This window comes from Cryphonectria parasitica (assembly GCF_011745365.1).
Source record: "Cryphonectria parasitica EP155 unplaced genomic scaffold M406scaffold_11, whole genome shotgun sequence".
Classification (NCBI taxonomy): Eukaryota; Fungi; Ascomycota; class Sordariomycetes; order Diaporthales; family Cryphonectriaceae; genus Cryphonectria; species Cryphonectria parasitica.
Genome location: NW_024468919.1, coordinates 156554 through 174704, shown reverse-complemented (window position 1 = coordinate 174704; position 18151 = coordinate 156554). Strand labels below are relative to the sequence as shown.

Sequence of the window (18151 nt, the reverse complement as noted above, 5' to 3'; positions counted from 1 at the left end):
GATGAAAGCAGGTAGCACCTTCCGATCCATAAAGCCAACAAAGACAGAAAAAAGAAGGGGAGAGGCGCTAATGAGTGACTCGCGAGTGAGGTTCAAACTCCATGCTCAAAATCATGTCAAATCCATCTGAACAGACGCCTATCGCATGACTTCCGTGATGTCTGTCCGACTCACCGCTCGGTGCATATAAAGAGCCGAAGAAGAGAGGACAGCGGAATTCTGCAGGACAGTCTTGATGCCTTCTACAGAATCACATTTGGATGCTGAGCAGAGCGGCAGTGGGTTTCCATTGAGGGTATCTAGTGGCAACAGCGTGAGTTGTTAGCACCTTCATGGACACGCCTCAATCAACCTGGCAGCATCGCAGTGTTCGGCTGTAGCAGGTGAACTTCTACAGTCAATATGGAATTAACATTGGAATAAAAAGCCTGAACCATAACATATACCAAAACCCACAAGGGGTGATGTTGAATTGTCAAGATTGTGCATTTTTTCTTTAGTAACAAGCACGAAGGAGAGAAAGAGGAGGATTCGATACGGACATCAGACACTGCTATTCTTCGAAGTTCGTATACTCCAAATAATTTACATCCACCATGTGGCGGCTTGCAAGAGAATGAGACCTTGACTCATCCTGCACAACACTTGACCACCGTGACAGCTCAGATCTCGAATCGAGCTGCCTAAGAGTGGTATGTGACGGAGTAGATACCCCAGCTCGAGCCAGAAGAAGCCAGTTCAAGGCTGTCACTACTGCCCACAGACAAGTACTTACCCTCACTATTCTGAAGAGTATAGCCACCACCGCCAATATAGGCGATGCCAAATACCCCCGCTGTGCTGTTTCCGCTGGTCAGAGATGCATCAACGGTGATGTATCTCCCGTCTGCAGCGCTTGAAATCTCGAATTTTCCGAAATCATCGTCGGCGTCGGACAGAGCATGTAAAATCCAGCGCTGTGAAATGTTCTCATGATCGGTAGTAGCCGCAGTAGTCGTTACATCAGAGCTATCATTCGTGCCTGGGTTGGTCAAGGCAAAACCGTTCGTCTCGAAGACGAGATAATGCCCTTCGGTCAGGTAGCCGTAGACTTGTTTCCAACCATCTTCAAAGTAGAGCGAATCTTCAAGTGTCTGGTTGCCATAGGGAACCGGAGGGTCGACATCAGAATATGTTGCTTCACATGCCACGTATGTGCCGACGATATTGCCATCGTCGTCCGTGTATGGATATGGGGAAGAAGGAAGATCGGGAATGGAGTAATCGGGCTGAAAAACACGTTAACGTCTTTTCTCCATCTCTGGTCTTCATTTTTTCTTTTTGCTCTTCTCATATTCAACTTAATAGCCCAACTCTGCTGGATAGATTACTCACGTTATCAAAGTCAAAGGCGTTCAGAAGGTTGGACATATGAGTGCGCCGCCAGTCACTCATCTGAGTTGTAGTGATGTTCTCATATCCTTTCGCAGTCAGGTACTGCTCTATATAGAGAATGTGCATTCTCGTTAGCCCAGGAACTTTATTATTAATACACAAGGCAGAGTGTAATAAGACTCAAAGGATACTCCTCACCAACGAATAGAATATGTGAATTATGATCTGCATGCTCGGTGAAGACACGACCTCCTCTAGTGAAAGGCGATATGATAAAGAGAGGAATCCGGACACCTGCAAAGAAACAAAAGAAAATTATTAGTTTATGACGCCAGGAGTAGAGAGCATCGTTTCATACCAGGGCCGGAGAATTGATATCCCAGCTCGCCGTAAGGGTCTTCGAACCACTCGCCAGCTGTTCCTTCGGGAGAATGATACCAGACAGTGTCACCAAATCCGCCTCCCTCTGAGTTGTAAAAAAAAAAGAGTTAGCTCGTCCCTAGCAAGTCCTGAAGACTGGACTGGCCCGGAACCGATTTCTGTTGCCATCGTGAGACCTCATCTTACCATCATAGCAGATCAACAGGACGGTGGAGTCCCAGTTGGGTCCTTGTGTCACCGCATCCACGATATTCTTCATAAACCACGCGCCATCGCTGGGAACGTGTGGTGGATGTTCACGTGAATGAAGTTAGGTTATGCGATGTGAAATCGGAAATCGAGGGTATACTCACTTCACCGCCCCGGGTGGGAAGATCCAACTGATCTCAGGCAGTGTTCCGTTCGCGGCAGCTGAATAGAATCCATCCAATGAGTTCTGGTCACTAAAGGCAAGGCCACGCTGATAGAGGCTTGAATTCTCTGGAGCATTTTGGAAAGTATCGAAGTAGAATAGTCCGTTATTAGTCACGTAGTCATATTCATTCATGAACACGCCCCAATCGACTCCGGCAGCATCGTAGTACTCAGCTGTGGCGGGCCAACTACTACAGTTAGCCGAGCAGATGCGAGAGGCGAAGCGTGATTCTCCAGACTTACTATAGTGGAACACAGTTGAGATCAGTGGCCTCGCAACCTGTCCGTAGTTACATAAACAAACTTTTCCTATACGAGCTTGTAGATTAATCATTGGGATGTAAAGAAACTGACCTGGTGTCTGGTTGTCGTCGAGCACAACACCGCCTGCTCCTAGCGGCTGAGGACCACCAGGTACGTTGATAGATCCAGACTGCCACATCCAACGATTTCTGGACGTGATAAAATTGATTTTTAGCCTCGATTATAATTCATGGAGATGATAGTTATTACAGTACTCACGGGTCTGTGGCTGACATAACGCCTGCCTGAAGTCACTGTCAGTTCAATGCAGCTATTTCTAACAGAAAGGAAACAGACTTGGTAATGGTCGGCAACGGTAAATGAATCCGCTAGTGCATAGTGGAATGGGATATCCTGTCGTTTGTAGTATGCCCAAGCTTGAGGGGCCGAGCTGCTCTAATAAACCAAGCTATCAGTTATGTTCATTGACGTGGATGGCCTTGTACGGATCATAAGTCTTACCGGCCACAAATTGTTCAAACCTCCATTGTAAGCAATCTGTGTCGGAAGCCACAAGTTACTGCCAGGACTGAGACATTGTGTGCGGTTAGGCCAGTCGCCTCCGAGATAGTTCAACCAATAAGGCAAAAGATAATCGGTGTCATTGGTCAAGGATGATACGTCTCTGTTCTCATCAGCCTCTTCAACCTCAAATGATAAGAGACAAAACATCATCACAAAAAGAAAATCAAAAAATCTATACGTACTGGTACCATACGGGCAGTCCGTTCGGGTTGATTTGGACGTTGGGGTCAGCGAACCCGCGGACACCCTTCAATGTCCCGAGATACTGGTTGCACCGCAAAGTTATCTCAGTTGCTCAATCAAGGTGTCGTCACTAGTTATTACCACCTACGTGCATGAAAGATCGATTTTCCTGCATCAGCATCACCACATGCTTGACATCCGCAAGCGATGCGGCGCTTGCAAAGCGTAAAAGCGCCAGCAGACCAGCCCGTCGAAGCATGGTAGCATGTGTATGACCGATTTTACGAGCTCAGTCGGTCCTAATCAAACACCCCAATGCGAGACACGAACAGTTAACCTAGGCATATTATATAGCAGAACGTTCATAGAGGAACCTATTGTATATGGCTCACGCCATATAGGTGGGGCCGATTCCCGTCCGAATGCTATCTCGCTCAACGTCGCACGTGCTCGGTAACAGCTATCTCATCTGGGCTGCGTAACACCGAATCTAGACGCCGTACTTGCGAGGTCATTCCTTGACACCTGTTCCAGAAATGCTCTCCAGAACGGTGTCAATAGACTTCCCAGGCAGGCAGTTGGCATGACATGATATGCAGCTCGCATTGCGGAAATTGCTACATACTACAAGCCTGTCGGCTATGTTGCCGAGGTTTCTCCAAGGAATCTATTCCACACCACCCGTAGAATATGTTCCGGGAATACGAATATGAGGTGATGCTATTGGCCTGCAATGTAACCAGGCTCCCAATAGTTGATTGCTGCGATTGCCCACGTGCCGACTCTCGGCTAGAGATAGGGTCCCTTCTGATCTGCAAGCTGCAATGGTGTGGAACCGTGCGGTAACAACGCAGCATGCAGGTCTCATCACAGCACGCCCAGGATTAATACTCCTTCATATGGATCGATGGTCCCGTGGCGGACCTGTGATTGACCTACCGATAACTTTGTCACCTCGTGGGCGATGATCGACCAGCAATGTGACAAGCATATTGAGAGTCAACAAAACGAATACACCTGCCTAGAATATCGAGACGTATGGCCCACATCATTACTGCGCGGGTAGCAGAATCTGTCACTTTGTTGATGACAAAACCTATGACACCTTTCTCAGATGATGGAAACTAAGAACACATCGCCGGGACAGTCTTCACATCGTTGGCACTGCATTCACCTTGTATTGGGATGCGTCACCGTTCTGGTGTCGACGGCCTTGATTTTGCAGACTATATGGGATCCGACTTGGCCAACCCATGCCGACCCTTTCTCGTTTTCAAATTCTGCATCGGAATGCCGAGAGCTAGGTATTATCTTGAAACCGGAGGATCACAATAGACGGAATTCAGCGGTGAGATATCTTTCTTGGAATATTTCTTCTGAATTCCGGAGACCGGACGGCGTGAGGAAAGAGGTTATCCTCATAAATGGTGAGTAAGCGTGAGCCAATCAGTCATAAGTTCAGAAACGAGAATTAACAGCACGGAATGTCAGGCATGTTTCCTGGACCGACCATCGAGGGGCGCCCCGGCGATACAATCGAGGTTGAGATCTACAACTCATACCGTGAGGGCATCTCGATCCACTGGCACGGACTCCACATGAGAGGTTGGTTACTGTCTACCATCCCTAGATTAGGGACATTATTGTGATCTAACATGAGACCAGGGGCAAATCATATGGATGGGCCTGTAGGAATTACGCAGTGTGAAATTCAGCCCGGTAGTCTCTTTAGATACCGATTCGATATTGCAGAGGACCAGACTGGCACATTCTGGTTCGCATCTCGAAGTGACTGAAGCTTGATTTTTGACCGTATGAAGTTGATTGTTTTTTTTTTATTCTAGGTATCATGCGCACTCGCAAATACATAGAGGAGATGGCCTATATGGAGGACTGGTAATCCATGAGCCACTCGGCACTAAGAGTAGCAGCTCACAAGACCATGATGCAGAGATACTGCTTCTTGCAGGAGACTGGTATCATCACCAATCCTCCAGAGTCCTGGAATCTTTCATGAGCTCTACGGGTGACGGTAACGAGGTGAGCTTATTTTGGATCAAGAGGCACCGGACCCATGCGCGCAGAAGCGTCTGACTTTCTCAGCCCTGTCCAGACTCTCTCTTAGTGAACGGAATGGGACATTTTGACTGTTCTAGAGAAGTTCCGGCAAAACCAGTCGATTGCACGATCAGCCTTAAGCCCACAATCACATTGAACAAGAGACTGCGGTACCGGATCCGCCTCATTAATGCTGGGTGAGTTCTCGCTAAACTTGAGCTTATTGGTATAATGAGGCACTAATTGTCAGATCTCTGGCGGGTATTTCAATGGGTATACCGGATGCTTTGCTCAACATTACATATGTAGACGGAGGCCAAGAGGTCACAAGTGACGTGTCCAACAGCGTTGGAATCCTCTATCCAGGGGAGAGAGTCGATTTCACCCTCGAATGGCCACAGGTCCAGCAAGATTCACACACCGAGCTGATTCTGCTACTGGATAAAGAGTAAGTCACGCCAGGAAATCAAAGACCACTCCTTGATGTGGAAAGGTTTTGCTAAGGCCAGAAACAAGGGATTTTCAGTCGCCAAATCTGGCACTAGAGCCAATTCAAACATTCACGATATTATCACCCGGATCAACTCAGTCGGCTCAGAACACTGAAGCCTTACAATCATCAGTATCTCTGCAGAGGGTTGAGGGACCTATTCTTCGCGAACCTCTGCCAAATCCCGATGTGAAATTCGTCATTTACAGCGCCATGCAGATTCTCAACCGCCTTGGCAATGTCCCGACTGGGTTCGTCAATCGTACGCATTGGGTAGCGCAGGATCGGCCACTCCTGTCCATGAATCGAGAGTCTTGGGACGAACACCAGCTTGTCCCGTGGACCGGTGAGAAGCCCGCCTGGGTCGAGCTTGTGATAAACAACTTGGACGGAACTGGACATTCGTTTCACTTGGTAAGATACTCCCTTTTAGCGTCACATTGGAAGGAGCAGTACAGCCACGCTGACAAACAGTAGCATGGATTTGACTTTTATGTGATATCATCATATAGAGGCAAAGGCGGCTGGGATTATTATAACCCTTTTGATCCTTCGAGAGAACCCCGTGGTGGGGCATTCAATTTGCTAAATCCAGTCCGAAAAGATACAGTCTACGTTCCTCCTTTCGGTTATGTGGTATTGCGTTTTCTGGCAGATAACGAAGGGATATGGCTTCTACATTGCCACGTCTTATGGCACCAGGCCAGTGGAATGACGATGGCTTTCCAAGTTTTGGGCGACGAAGTAGAAGCATTCAGAGACACGCTGCTCGGACAAGACGCCGGTAAAACATGTCCAGCATAGACTCGTATTCAATCAAGTTGTCTGAGTCTCCAGCTCTGATTATTAGAACAAGTAGCAGATTCCCTAATACAAACAAGTATACATGCGCAAGTGAGAAGCTTTCGTAGAGTCCCTCCAGATGAATGTAGAACTATGCTGGAACATTTATAACTTTACACTAGCTGATAACGCCTTCTATCCAGTTAAGGCCCCTTCTGCATCCTTACTGAATAAGGTTCGACACTCTCGGTGATTCTAACAACCAGATTATCGACCGTTGAGCGTATATCTGGAGCTCATGGACATGAACAATCGACATACCGGTGATATTTGAGGGCAGGAGATAGCAATGGTATTAATCCCACCCATCAATCAATTGTCGTTACGGCCGGTTTTTCGTCAGTCAGTCCGAACTCCTCCTCGATTCTTATCTGGTAGGATTTGAACTTTCGCGCAGGAACTCGTTTGGCTGTGTGTGATTTGTGAGGTTATTTTATGCTGGCGAACAATTAGGTCTCAGTGATGTTATTTTGCTCACCAAAAAGAATATCAAGCTCCTCGAAGCTCCTGCCCTTGGTCTCTGGGAAGCGGTAGTAGCTCCATATTCCAATCAATACCGTCAGTCCCGCGCTAATCCAAGCAGTTTTACCCTTCAAATCTGCTGCAGTAGGGTTGATGAGGTACGGCGATACACAAGATGAGACCAGGTTAACGATGTTGTAAAAGTTACGTGAAAGAGCCAATGTCTGGTTTGAAGATTTGAAATTCATTAGCTAAAATTGTGAAAGTTGATTGCATGTCAAGCTTTGGCGTTTCGCTCACCTTTTGTCGAAGTTTGACTGAGCTGATCTCGCCACAATAAACGAATGGAATTGGACCACAAGAGATTCCATAAGCGAAGAACCTCACGAGTATGAAGACCCCTTGGGGCCAAACAACAGCGGGTGTTTGGTATGGAAGCAAAGACAGTATGCCTATCGAAACGATGGGCACAAGCATGGCCGCAAGTCCACAGAGCCAGAGCGTACGCCTGCCCACTCTTTCGAGGAGGCCCATGGAAATCATGGTCGCAAGGCCTGCCATTCCGTATTGTCCGATGCCTAGGTCAAACGAGTCCGTCGTTGGGAGACCACTTTCAAATACAGTACGTTAGAATCAAAGTTACCAGGACTGCTCAGGAGTTCAAATGTGCCCACTTACGCAATTTCAAAGAAATAAGTGCCCGAAGCGAGGGCAAATTGTGTCCAGATTTGACTGGACCATGTAATGCACGCAATCTCAGTACGACGTAGATCCGTACCTTTAAAACAGTCCCAGATCGAAGAACCAAACTCAAGCTGTTGCTCCAATATCACCGTGTGTTGAATCAGCGAAAGCGTCTCGCGATTGTCAACATTGTGTGAGAGGCGGTCAAGAGCTTTCAGTGCTTCATCATGCCTCCCCGCGCGGACAAGGAACCATGGGGATTCTGGAGCGAAAATTAACTAGAGTTATTATAATGGTTAGGAACATTTACATTGTTGGCTTCTATAAATTCTGGGGGAACTTACACAAATGAATAAGGGTACCGGCCAAATCCACTGCATGAGTTCAGTGTCAGTATAACTAGGAGGATGACAGCCCACAGGCCTGCTCAATACACGAATAGACAACCAGTATCTAACCTGAATTGCATAAGGGACTCTCCAGGCCCATTCCGTAGAATTATCAGCATAGGCCCGGAGGATGCCCGTGGCAATAATGTGCCCAAAGACCCAGCATAGGTTAATATACTGTAAGATGCACTTGTTAACACTACCGACGAAAATTTGAGGAGAGTGTCATGGGTAATTCTCTGTTTAATTCTGATTCCCTCACTGTTGCACCTGGGCAGAGTCCACGTCCGACGGGTATCGTTTGAGGTATGAAGACGAATTTGAGGACTGGGAATCTTACAGTTGGACCATAGTGACGCAAGGCGAGCGGTGCAACTTCAATGCAGTAAGCCGCTATTGAAGTATTAGATATGTGATCCAGCAGCCAAAAGGAAACCAAAATAAAAGGGGGGGGGGGGTCTCGCTCACGAGCAATTGTGTTGATGGTACCCAGTGGGAATCCAAGGAGAATCTCCCCCACAAGAAGCATAACGGCCGACTTGGCGCAGAAGAGGATAGCCACAAAGCCAGCAACGAAGACGAGTGCTATTTGAACCAGGACGATATCTTTGATCATGAAGGTCAGAAAGAAGATGACCACGTTACGATGCCCGATCATGCGGAATCACTTACTACCATAGCGGTCGACAAGAAATGTATTAGCAAAAATGCCAATGATGAGCCCAACATTCTGAACAAGTGCTATTTAGTCTGTTAGCCTTGATGAAAAGTAGTTGGTCCAGGCAAGATCATACTAAGGGCTGATTGCCAAGGAGCTGACACTTGGTACGAGCCGTCCGACGTTTCGAACCCAAAAGTTTTCTGAAAGGCGGGTAGGGCATAAAAGGAGCTGATAAGGATCTGATCATATGATTCCATGATGATGGTCTTGACAAATTTTTCATTTCAGCTTTGAACTTCTTGGGCATGATGCGAAATCTCGATGCGTCACTGCAAGCGCAACCTAAGCTCACATGCATCTGACAGATCTCGTGCGAGACCTTTGACTCTAACTCACAAGTCCCATAACAGCACTCCAGAAAAGTGCCTTCTTATAGCTCTGAAATGCTTCGAAAAAGGTCATGCGATGCTCGTTCATAGATGCTCGATACGCCTCGGCGATCTGATTCGGCGTTAGCGCAGATTGGTCCCATTCTGCCTTTGTCGACTGCATCGGTGCAGCGTTGTGGTGGCCATAAGCCTCAGAAGCGATCTCAGCCATGATCGTAAAGTACACAGTTGAGGCAATACTCGCTCGCAAGATTCGATATCCTTAGAAATCGAATCCTTAGAGTGTGATCAGCGCTTAGCTCCCCGCTTCACTCGCAAACACTAGAATTGGGGATGACACGGCTTTAAAAGTGATCACCGGTCTTCTGTCCGTACGACACGCATGGGAGCAATGTGATGTGCATGATTAGCTCATAAGGGTTGCGCATGTCACCATCTGTCCTTTTCCCAACCAGGATTTACTGGCCGCTGAGCAGGAATGAATGATAGCAGTATCCTAGTTCTGAGCACTGTGTAGGATTCAGCGGCTAGCTGCATTTTAAAAATACGTTCATCGGCCAATGCCCTATACATAAATATATTGGATTTTATCCACAACAGTTGGTCTGTATGAAGGGGTTCACAAATATATCAACAACCTGAGACCAAAAGTGCGCCGTTGAAGATTTTGCATAAGGCCTGTACAATGTCCTTATTACCTGAAATATTCGTAATCAGTGTTCAACATCTTCCTGTATTAGCCATTCTCTTATATTTCGCCCTAGATCTTCGCAATAGTCATATGTCTTTGTTAAAGCAAATGGAAAATTGTGCAGACTATCCAGCCTGATAAGCTGGGAAATTGCCCCTACCCCTATCTCCATTACCCACTTGCTTGCGGACAAGAAGTTCTTTAGGCTTAGCATGCTCGACGAAATGCAACATGACCGAGCATGAAGACTATTCTGTGCGCCTGGCTTATCATGTGTCCAGAGATCCCTGTCGTGCTCAGAAAGCTGCTGTATTGGGCTTCATATTGTCCCATACACAAGTTCACGCATCCCTCTCAAAGTTCGGTCCTCTCTTCTGGGGCCGTGCTCACCAAGAAGTCACCAAGCTCTTGCATGTAACGGGCCCTATCCTCCCAGTGTGACATGTGGCTGCCATCCAGGGTAACCCATCTCACCTTTGTAATCGCCTTGAACCACGGATACATGCTGAGGTTTGTGACTTCGTCATTCTTGCCATTGATAAGAAGTGTTTCAACTTCGATTTTGTGTGCCTCCTTCCAACCTTCCCAACCTTTGATAGAGCCAACAATGACGAATTCCGCTGGACCTTGACTACGTTGCCGTTCAGCTTAGTTGTGGTATTTGTGGCTGCTATGATTGACTGGAATTACCATGTTCCAATGAAACACTTACATCGTCAGATAGACAGTAGGATCGTCTTGCATATTCTTAAAACCAGCCATAATCTCTTCTGGTAAGGGGTCCAAATTACAGACATAGTGTGCATTGAAGATCTTGGATGCCTTCTGGAATTCTTCACTTTCATGGTCGCCTCTTTTATCGCAGTCTTCAAGCGTTTTGCGAACGTCGGCTGGCAGCTTAGCGAGCAGTCCTTTCAGACCCTTTTCTGTGGCACCTGGGATCAGCAACTGAGTATCCGAGTCAGAAATGCTTTCCTTAATTTCCCCACAGTAATGGATCATAATTGCCGATGAATACTGACCATCAGCAAGTCAGAGACCAAAGAATATATACGATATGATTTCAAAAGAGGGAGAGATACAAGATGAGACAATCAACATAACTTACCATACAGCGGGATGCTCGAAGGCCCGCTCGCGATGACTAATTTCCTCAACCCAGCTGGACTCTCGCCCTGGCGGCCGCTCATAGCATATGAGGCCGCAAGAACGCCACCCCAGCTTTGACCAAGTAGGAAGAAGCCCTTTCCCCTCAGCTTTAGGTGATCGACCAGGTTGTCCAGCTCCTTGATGAAAAGATCAAAAGACCAGAATTCAGTATCTCCCATCTTTTCGCGGAGATGCGTAGAATGACCACAGCCAATCTGGTCGTAGAGGACCGTGGGAATGCCGTACGGCTTATAGAGATCAGCCAGAGGCAACAAATACTCATGCCCGGCGCCAGGGCCACCATGGAGCGCTATGAGGACTGGACCTGTGGTGGACTCAAGGCTGCCGAGAATCTTGTACCACGTTTTACATGGCTTTCCAGCATTTGGCACCTCCTAGGCAACCTCTCCATCCTGCATTTGATACGTTGTCATTGCCGATAAGGCGGAATATTGGTTCGAAGCGGTCGTATTCTCTTTTAATATGTAAAAACCTGTCTTGTGGGGAATGAAAAGGTAGTTAGCAGACTGAAGAGCAGTTTCTGGATGGGCCAAACGAAAATCCAGCCAGGTGAAACCCGCGGGGTGGTACGGCACAGCAATTATTTGTGGTGAGGGATGGTTGCTGGTTGAAATAGCCTACTGTTACAATCCCTCTAATATGCTCATTGTTGGGATTGACTGTCCAGTAATGGATGGTGTGACGTGCTACGTGTAAGCACATGCATGCAAACAAGGTTCTCGACACCATTGTAAGCTAGACAGCTATTCCAGCCTTTTCCTACAATATACCCTCTGACATCATGTGAAAGAAGGTTCTTCACGGCCTAATTATGCGATATGTCGTATGTCCATTTTGATTCGTTGTAAATCTGAGAAGGTTCAGATCGTGGACTTCGTTTGCGAACCTCAGGAGGACCGAGGGACTCATGGAATGTTTCCGGATTGCAAAATTTGTCTATATTTACGTGTTCATTCGGTCCTCTGCCCCTCGAAAGTATTTATCATGCCCAACCAAAGAGGTCGATGTTAATTCCGAGACTCAAAGGGCTGGGGTGATATTCCTACAGAAGTGCGGTCCGAATGTTCCGTGGCTGCACTCATCCTTCCTAACTCGAAATGGACCCCATTCCCACTGCGACAGTTAGAACATAGCGAAGTTGATACTCGTAGGAGAACAAGTGGACTTAGAGGAGCAGGGCCCCTCATCCCTGTCCTGCTTTGAGCAAAAGTCAAGTATGCATGGGTGACCCCTTGCCAGACCAAGTCCAAATATTTGCATACCATTGTCGTTGAAACCAACATCACTTTGCATTACCTGCATGTTGATAAGGAGTTCAGCCGGACATGTTTTAAAGTAACATATGGACACACCCATACCACACAGAGCCAGCAATGTATATGCACAATCTCGAATCTTATAGTAGATATAGATGCGAACGCTCGCCCATTGATGCTCTCTCGTCTGGCTATGAGAGCTGTTGGGTACGGGACCAATGGTCTAATCAGTAAAAGAAAGGGGGAAAATTAAAGGATGAAAAAGGATGAATCTGTAATGACGCAGATTCCTCTGCCTACAATGCAAGCCGGCCCTTGGAAAAACCCCTGTGGAAGCAAGTGAAGTGCTGTCGACCCTAATAATTGCTCCGTCCCCTGCTGTTGCTATTGGACGGGCAGTACAGTCATGACCCTTCTATGTGTGAGGGCCAGTGAGTCACTGGCCAGCCAACAGCCAGACCTGTTGATAGCCTCAGATAGCTGCCCTCGTGGCTTTCTCTTCCTTTCTCTTTTCTCTTCAGCGCACTGCAATGCAAGCCTTTTTGCCCACGCATATTCCAGCTGTCGGAGATCATGCCTTGCGCTAGTTACTGTAGACCAACGAGTCCAATTTCGGATTAGTCTGATAATCACTCGCTTAATATTGTCGCCGGAGAGAGTCGGTCCGTGACCTTAGCAACTGGCACTCAGGTACGTACCCTGGGGCCCCAGATGGTCTTTGGCTGACCTGCCCAGCCCCTCTCAACCTCGGATGCATCATGCAACCTGGGGAAACTCCAACTCCACACTTCTACTCATTACTAGCCGTGACAAATACTTGACTACAACGGCTCATCATTATTCAGTGTGCTCTCATCAGTACTCTAACTCCATTCAAAGTGATACTTAATGTGAGCCACGTGACTGTGATATCGTTGCACCAACCTTGGGCACACGCGCCTCCTTCTCGAATGGAAAGCCACTCGCGAAAGCCATCAAACTCTCGACAGGCTTGCCCGATATGCGAGCGACAGTTTGACCGGGCAGAGCATCTGAAAAGGCATCTATCGACGCACACCAAGGAGAGGGATCGAATTTGCCGTGTCTGCGGCAGGAAATTCAGCCGAAAGTACATCATCCAACCAGTCTTCATTGTATTAAGCTGAACCCGACGCTCATGAGAGGTGTGCGACTGATCACATGCGGATTATAGAGACGCTCTAGACCGTCACCAGAATGTCCATCGGCCCCATGTACCCCTGCGGAGGTTCCGGGCCTGCACGAAATGCGCCGCATCTCGAGTTAAATGCAACGGTGCCCAACCGTGCACACGATGCGAGAAAAAGTCGCTGGCATGCACGTTCCCCGAGGCCAGCGAGAGTAACGACGTCTCGGCGGGGGCAGATCCGCCTCATGGGGATGCTCAGTACACGGGCCCTCAGAGTGATGAGATGCAAGCAATATCCATCGCTGAGCAGCAGCAGGTGCAGCAACAGCACTCAGTCGTCCCCATGCAGGAGCATAGGACACAAGCATGCGTCTTTATGCAACAGCAGATCCACCCCGTTGATCTGATGCCGCATGAGACGAATACTCACATGATCTCCGCTCTGAATTGGATCTCGCCATCCATGGACCTCGACTTGACCGAGTTCGATTACAACCCAATCGCCTCCAGCGAGCAGTATTGGAGTTCGTCCACTGGCGTTAACGACCTGTCCAGTCAGCTGTCACCAACGACGGCGCAACCCATGGGCACAATTGGCGCTCAATCGAACACGATCCCTGGGACTTTCTCGGATTCACCCGATACCGAAACGTCTGGCATGGCTTATGTGGACAACAGAGGCGCCAGGAAACCTCGAAATGGACGGTATGCTAACCGGATATTTAGCGACGAAGCTTCAAGAGGGTCGCCCCGCACTTTCCCAGAGCTCCCGGTCATGCCACCAGAACCGGAAGGCTTCAGTTTTATGCTGACTCCTTCACTGAACGTCCTCGCGCAAGACCTGTCAAGCACTATTAGAATCCAACTGTTCACGCTAGAGCAGTATCGTCTGATGTGTCAAGCTTTCCAAGAGTGCTGTCTGACACCCAACGGTGCGAGTGATGATGGGCCTTTCTTGTCCACCGAGCTTCCACCCATGACCACTTTCACAACACTGTTAGCACTTTATAGACAGTATTTTGATCCTGGAGTACTGCCTCTGATCCATCTTGGGCTGGACAGTGAAGAGACATCTTGTTGGGTTTCCAAACTGGCCATGTCAGCAATCGGAAGTCATTATCTCGAGATGGGAGACATGGAACTGGCAGTTGCCCTTCACGAATTTCTCCGGAGAGTCTTGCGACCACAACGAGCAGTGTTCTCGGCCGGGATCCTGACAACGGAGTCACTTGGCATGGTCCAGGCGAAAGTTCTCAATTACATCGGCTCAACGTACTGCGGCTCGAGACGGCTGGAAAGATACAGAACACCGGCACTTGAAGACCTTGTCAACGAGTACAGGGCAATGTACAGAACTCAACCAGCGATTCTGAAGGACGAGATAAGCTTTCGAGATCGGCGCCACTGGATGCTGTTGGAGAGCGCCCGTCGCCTCTGTCATGCAATCTGGCTCGTCGAGAGCATGTCTCACTATCATTTCGGAACTCCGTCGACACTGCTGCTGGACTTTGCTAATATTGCATTGCCCTGCACAGAAGACGTTTGGGAGGCCGAGATGGACCAGATACGGGCCCCCATCAAGCAGCCCACTTTGGAAAAGGTATTAAGAGTTCTGTATGTGGAGAAGCGACTCCTTCATGGCATAGGAGATTTTGCCCAAGTCCTGACAATCCACGGCCTATATTGTCAAACATGGGACGTTTTCAGGTCTTTCAACAAGCCTCTACTTCGCTGGACACCCTCGGCACAAATAGGAAATGCCGAATCACGTGAGCTCACCGGCCCGTCCTGGCTACCTCAAATACCTCTCTACAACCAGTGGAGAAATGCGGCATGTGATTGCTTGGATGTACTGCACTGGATTGCAAATAGCGAAATCGCAAAGAGAGGAACCGAAAACTCGACAGTATTGCACCTGCACTTTGCTCGACTTGTCCTGCTTACGCCATATCAGACAATACGCGAGATGGCCGAGTTGCTGGTGTCGGAGAATGTTCGGCACGGCAGCGCTGCAGAGAGGTTTAGGGAGCAATGTCAGGAGGTACAGAAATGGATCACGGATGACCAGTACAAAGCACGCCTTGCGCTGGTCCACTGTGGCGTCTTCTTCTGGCACATCCGACGCTATTCCATGGACGCCTTCTTCGAACCAGGAAAGGTGTTCCTGGCGACCTTGGTGGTTTGGGCCTACGGCAGCTTCTGCCCGCCACAGCAGCTGAGCACTTCATCGCGGGAATCCATGAACACCAGCTCGCGCGATGAGGGAGAATGGTCATCCGATCTCGAGGACATATCCTCCATCCGTCTAGACCGACCTACGGATGATGAACTGGTCCAGATATTCATCAAGCGTGGGAGGTCCATGAATGCGACTATCATGGGCGTTGGCAATATCACCGCCCCTAATGGCCCGCTGCGGATGCTGCGTGAGGGGTGCAAGCTGCTCAACACTTTGAATAAATGGCCTATTCGATCCCGATATCTACACATTCTTACGCAGCTCATCACTGTCTGTGGACAAGACAACCACTGGCGTCAGATGGGTTCGAATGCAAGGCAGACACATGGGTCGGCATCGCCTTGATGATTCAACGACCTTCTATTTCGCCACACGTCCCAAATACAGCTCTCCAATCCGCACCATTTTCATTGTATAATTTCCATCAATTGCCTCAAATGAGCACTAGATGTATATTGTATCAAATTACTTATGTACCATATCCTAATGCAGCATCTTAAATAAAATAGAGCCACAGCTTATTTACACTTTCGAATGTCTTCATTCCCCCCCACTTTTCCCACAATAAGCAAACCTTACTCCCTCAGATTGAGAACTCAAAGGCATAGGCGGTGGTTGCGTCAGTCTGGTAGACGGGGAAGCTGACGGTGTTATCCGTGTAAGCATGACCGTAGACACCAAGATTCGTCGGGCCATCAACCTCGCCATAGTGGACGTCAGAGGCGACTGGGAACCCCCAGGTCTGCACATTGAGGGTCCCCGAGGTGGGAAGACCAATGGAGGACAGGTCGTTGAGCTCCAGAGTCCAGGTGCCTGTGGTAATGCGTACCCCGACCAGGACAATCGCCGTGCCCGTGCCGACGGTGGCATAGGCGTCCAGCTTCAGATCGGAGGATGGCGTTGTGCCGACGCGGTAGCCGGTCATGTTCTGGTAGTAGTACTTGTACACTTGGTAGTCTCCGTTCGGGTAATATCCTGTTGCTGTTGCTGAGTAGTCGCCATTGTCGGGGTTATCAGGCTTGCTCAGCAGTGAAGCGAGGAAGTCATGCAGCTCGTAGCCGCTAAGCCAGTTCCCGCGCAGACCATGGGCGCCAATACGCTCGAGCTGGGAAATCCACCATGCCGACCCAGCGGGGACCTGCTCAGCGTAGGTGCCGTACTCGTTGATGTTGATGGGCTTGGCGGCTAAGCCGTACTCCTTCTGGAAGGCGACTAGGCCGCCGTGGGCAGACAGCAAGTCACCACCGCCGCCTTCCATGTGCCATGCGTACTGATCCGGAACACTGTCGTTGGAGGCGACAAAGGATGCCCAAGCTTGCCACCAGGTGTTGGAAGTCAAGGGCTCGCCGGCACTGGCAGGGCCCGAGAGGAGGACGCTGGTCCCATATTCCGCACTATACATACCGACCAGAAGCGTCAGCATACCTAGGTAGTAAAATGTACACCCACAGTCTGCACGATTCGCAACTTACCGCCACCTGTAGTAGGTCCGTCCCCACATCTCCAGGTACTGAGTCTGGGTACGATCCCAGAAAGTAGTGAGGTCGGGCTCATTCCAGATATCAACAACCAGATCGGTGGTCATGCTGTTGGCGTTCAGGTCCGAGAAGAGCTGGGTCAGATAATCATCCCAGCTGGTCCAGTCACCATCATCACCTGGGTACGGCGCAGAAGAGTTCTGAGTGCCATCAGCACCCCACAGGTCATGGATCAGTAGGATGAAGGTTCCGCCGTGAGCCCTAGTGGTCTCATAATTGTCGAGAACGGTAGCGAAGCGTTCCCTTCAAGAGCAGGAAGAAAAAAAGAAGAAAAGCGATTAGTAGGCTGTATGTCTCAGTGAGACATAAGTTGTCGCCAGGGGTCTTTAAGACGACTCACTGGTATGCGGTCAGACCCCAGATCCAACCCTTGCCAGTCGTTTGGGCACCACCGGCTCGTTCGTAGTTCCAGCCTATGTCAGTGAAGAACTCAGAGGGGATCTGCGTCGTGTCGTCGGGCAGACCATAGAGGGTACCGGAAGCGAGGTGCTGGGGGGTCCCTGTATTGTTGCTAAAGTTTACGACAGCCGTCACTGTTGACTGGCGCTGCTCGAGAGGATTGGCCACGGCTTTGGCCGCCAGCAGGCCAAGGCATGTACAGAGAACAGCAGCCATAATAGACGAGCAATGTTTCTTGTGGTTGAATCCGACGACTACAGTCAATTTGCCAAAGACTACATAGGAATCTTTGCTCATAGGAGATGTAGTGACTTTATATAATTATTTTAAAGTTTGCCATAAGTCCGGTTGAGGTCCTCCGGCTATCCGTTTCAAGATGGGAAATGCCACATCGTCAACGTATCCCATGATCCATTCGAAAGGCTTGGACTAGGTGACATTACACATACCAATGGATATATTCCACGAAGGAGAAAGCGGCAAGGAACGAGTCAATCCCACCTAATAGGTGAGATATGATGCCTTGTGTATCCCGAAGTCTCATGTGCGGTCAGA

At 48.9% G+C, this 18151-nt stretch overlaps 6 protein-coding genes across 6 annotated transcripts; 2 read left to right on the top strand and 4 right to left on the bottom strand.

The window, feature by feature from the left end:
* Positions 1–683: 683 nt before the first annotated feature.
* Positions 684–3439, bottom strand: M406DRAFT_269753 (putative hemolytic phospholipase C precursor; the record flags this gene model as incomplete). Its single annotated transcript, XM_040918025.1, has 13 exons — positions 684–1268; positions 1375–1481; positions 1573–1668; positions 1733–1840; positions 1942–2030; positions 2109–2357; positions 2413–2449; positions 2524–2621; positions 2692–2717; positions 2770–2868; positions 2935–3102; positions 3176–3262; positions 3329–3439. 13 exons carry the CDS (start codon positions 3437–3439, stop codon positions 684–686), a joined length of 1860 nt encoding a protein of 619 aa, XP_040770882.1.
* Positions 3440–4004: 565 nt separating this feature from the next.
* M406DRAFT_348628 (uncharacterized protein) lies at positions 4005–6620 on the top strand (the record flags this gene model as incomplete). The annotated part of the gene is made up of 10 exons (XM_040922408.1): positions 4005–4022; positions 4481–4607; positions 4672–4785; positions 4846–4954; positions 5025–5220; positions 5284–5435; positions 5489–5639; positions 5686–5690; positions 5743–6142; positions 6206–6620. The coding sequence occupies 10 exons, from the start codon at positions 4005–4007 to the stop codon at positions 6530–6532; spliced, it is 1599 nt and encodes a 532-aa protein (XP_040770881.1). The 3' UTR covers positions 6533–6620.
* A 259-nt stretch (positions 6621–6879) lies between these two features.
* Positions 6880–9319, bottom strand: M406DRAFT_51937 (uncharacterized protein; the record flags this gene model as incomplete). Its single annotated transcript, XM_040924460.1, has 11 exons — positions 6880–6980; positions 7050–7257; positions 7334–7643; positions 7712–7995; positions 8062–8091; positions 8176–8283; positions 8447–8499; positions 8575–8712; positions 8779–8847; positions 8901–9033; positions 9164–9319. The coding sequence occupies 11 exons, from the start codon at positions 9317–9319 to the stop codon at positions 6880–6882; spliced, it is 1590 nt and encodes a 529-aa protein (XP_040770880.1).
* An 882-nt stretch (positions 9320–10201) lies between these two features.
* Positions 10202–12319, bottom strand: M406DRAFT_343544 (proline-specific peptidase; the record flags this gene model as incomplete). The annotated part of the gene is made up of 4 exons (XM_040921882.1): positions 10202–10478; positions 10560–10773; positions 10956–11391; positions 12314–12319. The coding sequence occupies 4 exons, from the start codon at positions 12317–12319 to the stop codon at positions 10202–10204; spliced, it is 933 nt and encodes a 310-aa protein (XP_040770879.1).
* A 2509-nt stretch (positions 12320–14828) lies between these two features.
* M406DRAFT_297219 (uncharacterized protein) lies at positions 14829–16188 on the top strand (the record flags this gene model as incomplete). The annotated part of the gene is made up of 1 exon (XM_040919298.1): positions 14829–16188. One exon carries the CDS (start codon positions 14829–14831, stop codon positions 16002–16004), a length of 1176 nt encoding a protein of 391 aa, XP_040770878.1. The 3' UTR covers positions 16005–16188.
* Positions 16189–16242: 54 nt separating this feature from the next.
* Positions 16243–17812, bottom strand: M406DRAFT_51637 (family 39 glycoside hydrolase; the record flags this gene model as incomplete). The annotated part of the gene is made up of 3 exons (XM_040924451.1): positions 16243–17053; positions 17132–17440; positions 17628–17812. 3 exons carry the CDS (start codon positions 17810–17812, stop codon positions 16243–16245), a joined length of 1305 nt encoding a protein of 434 aa, XP_040771099.1.
* Between the last annotated feature and the right edge of the window lie 339 nt (positions 17813–18151).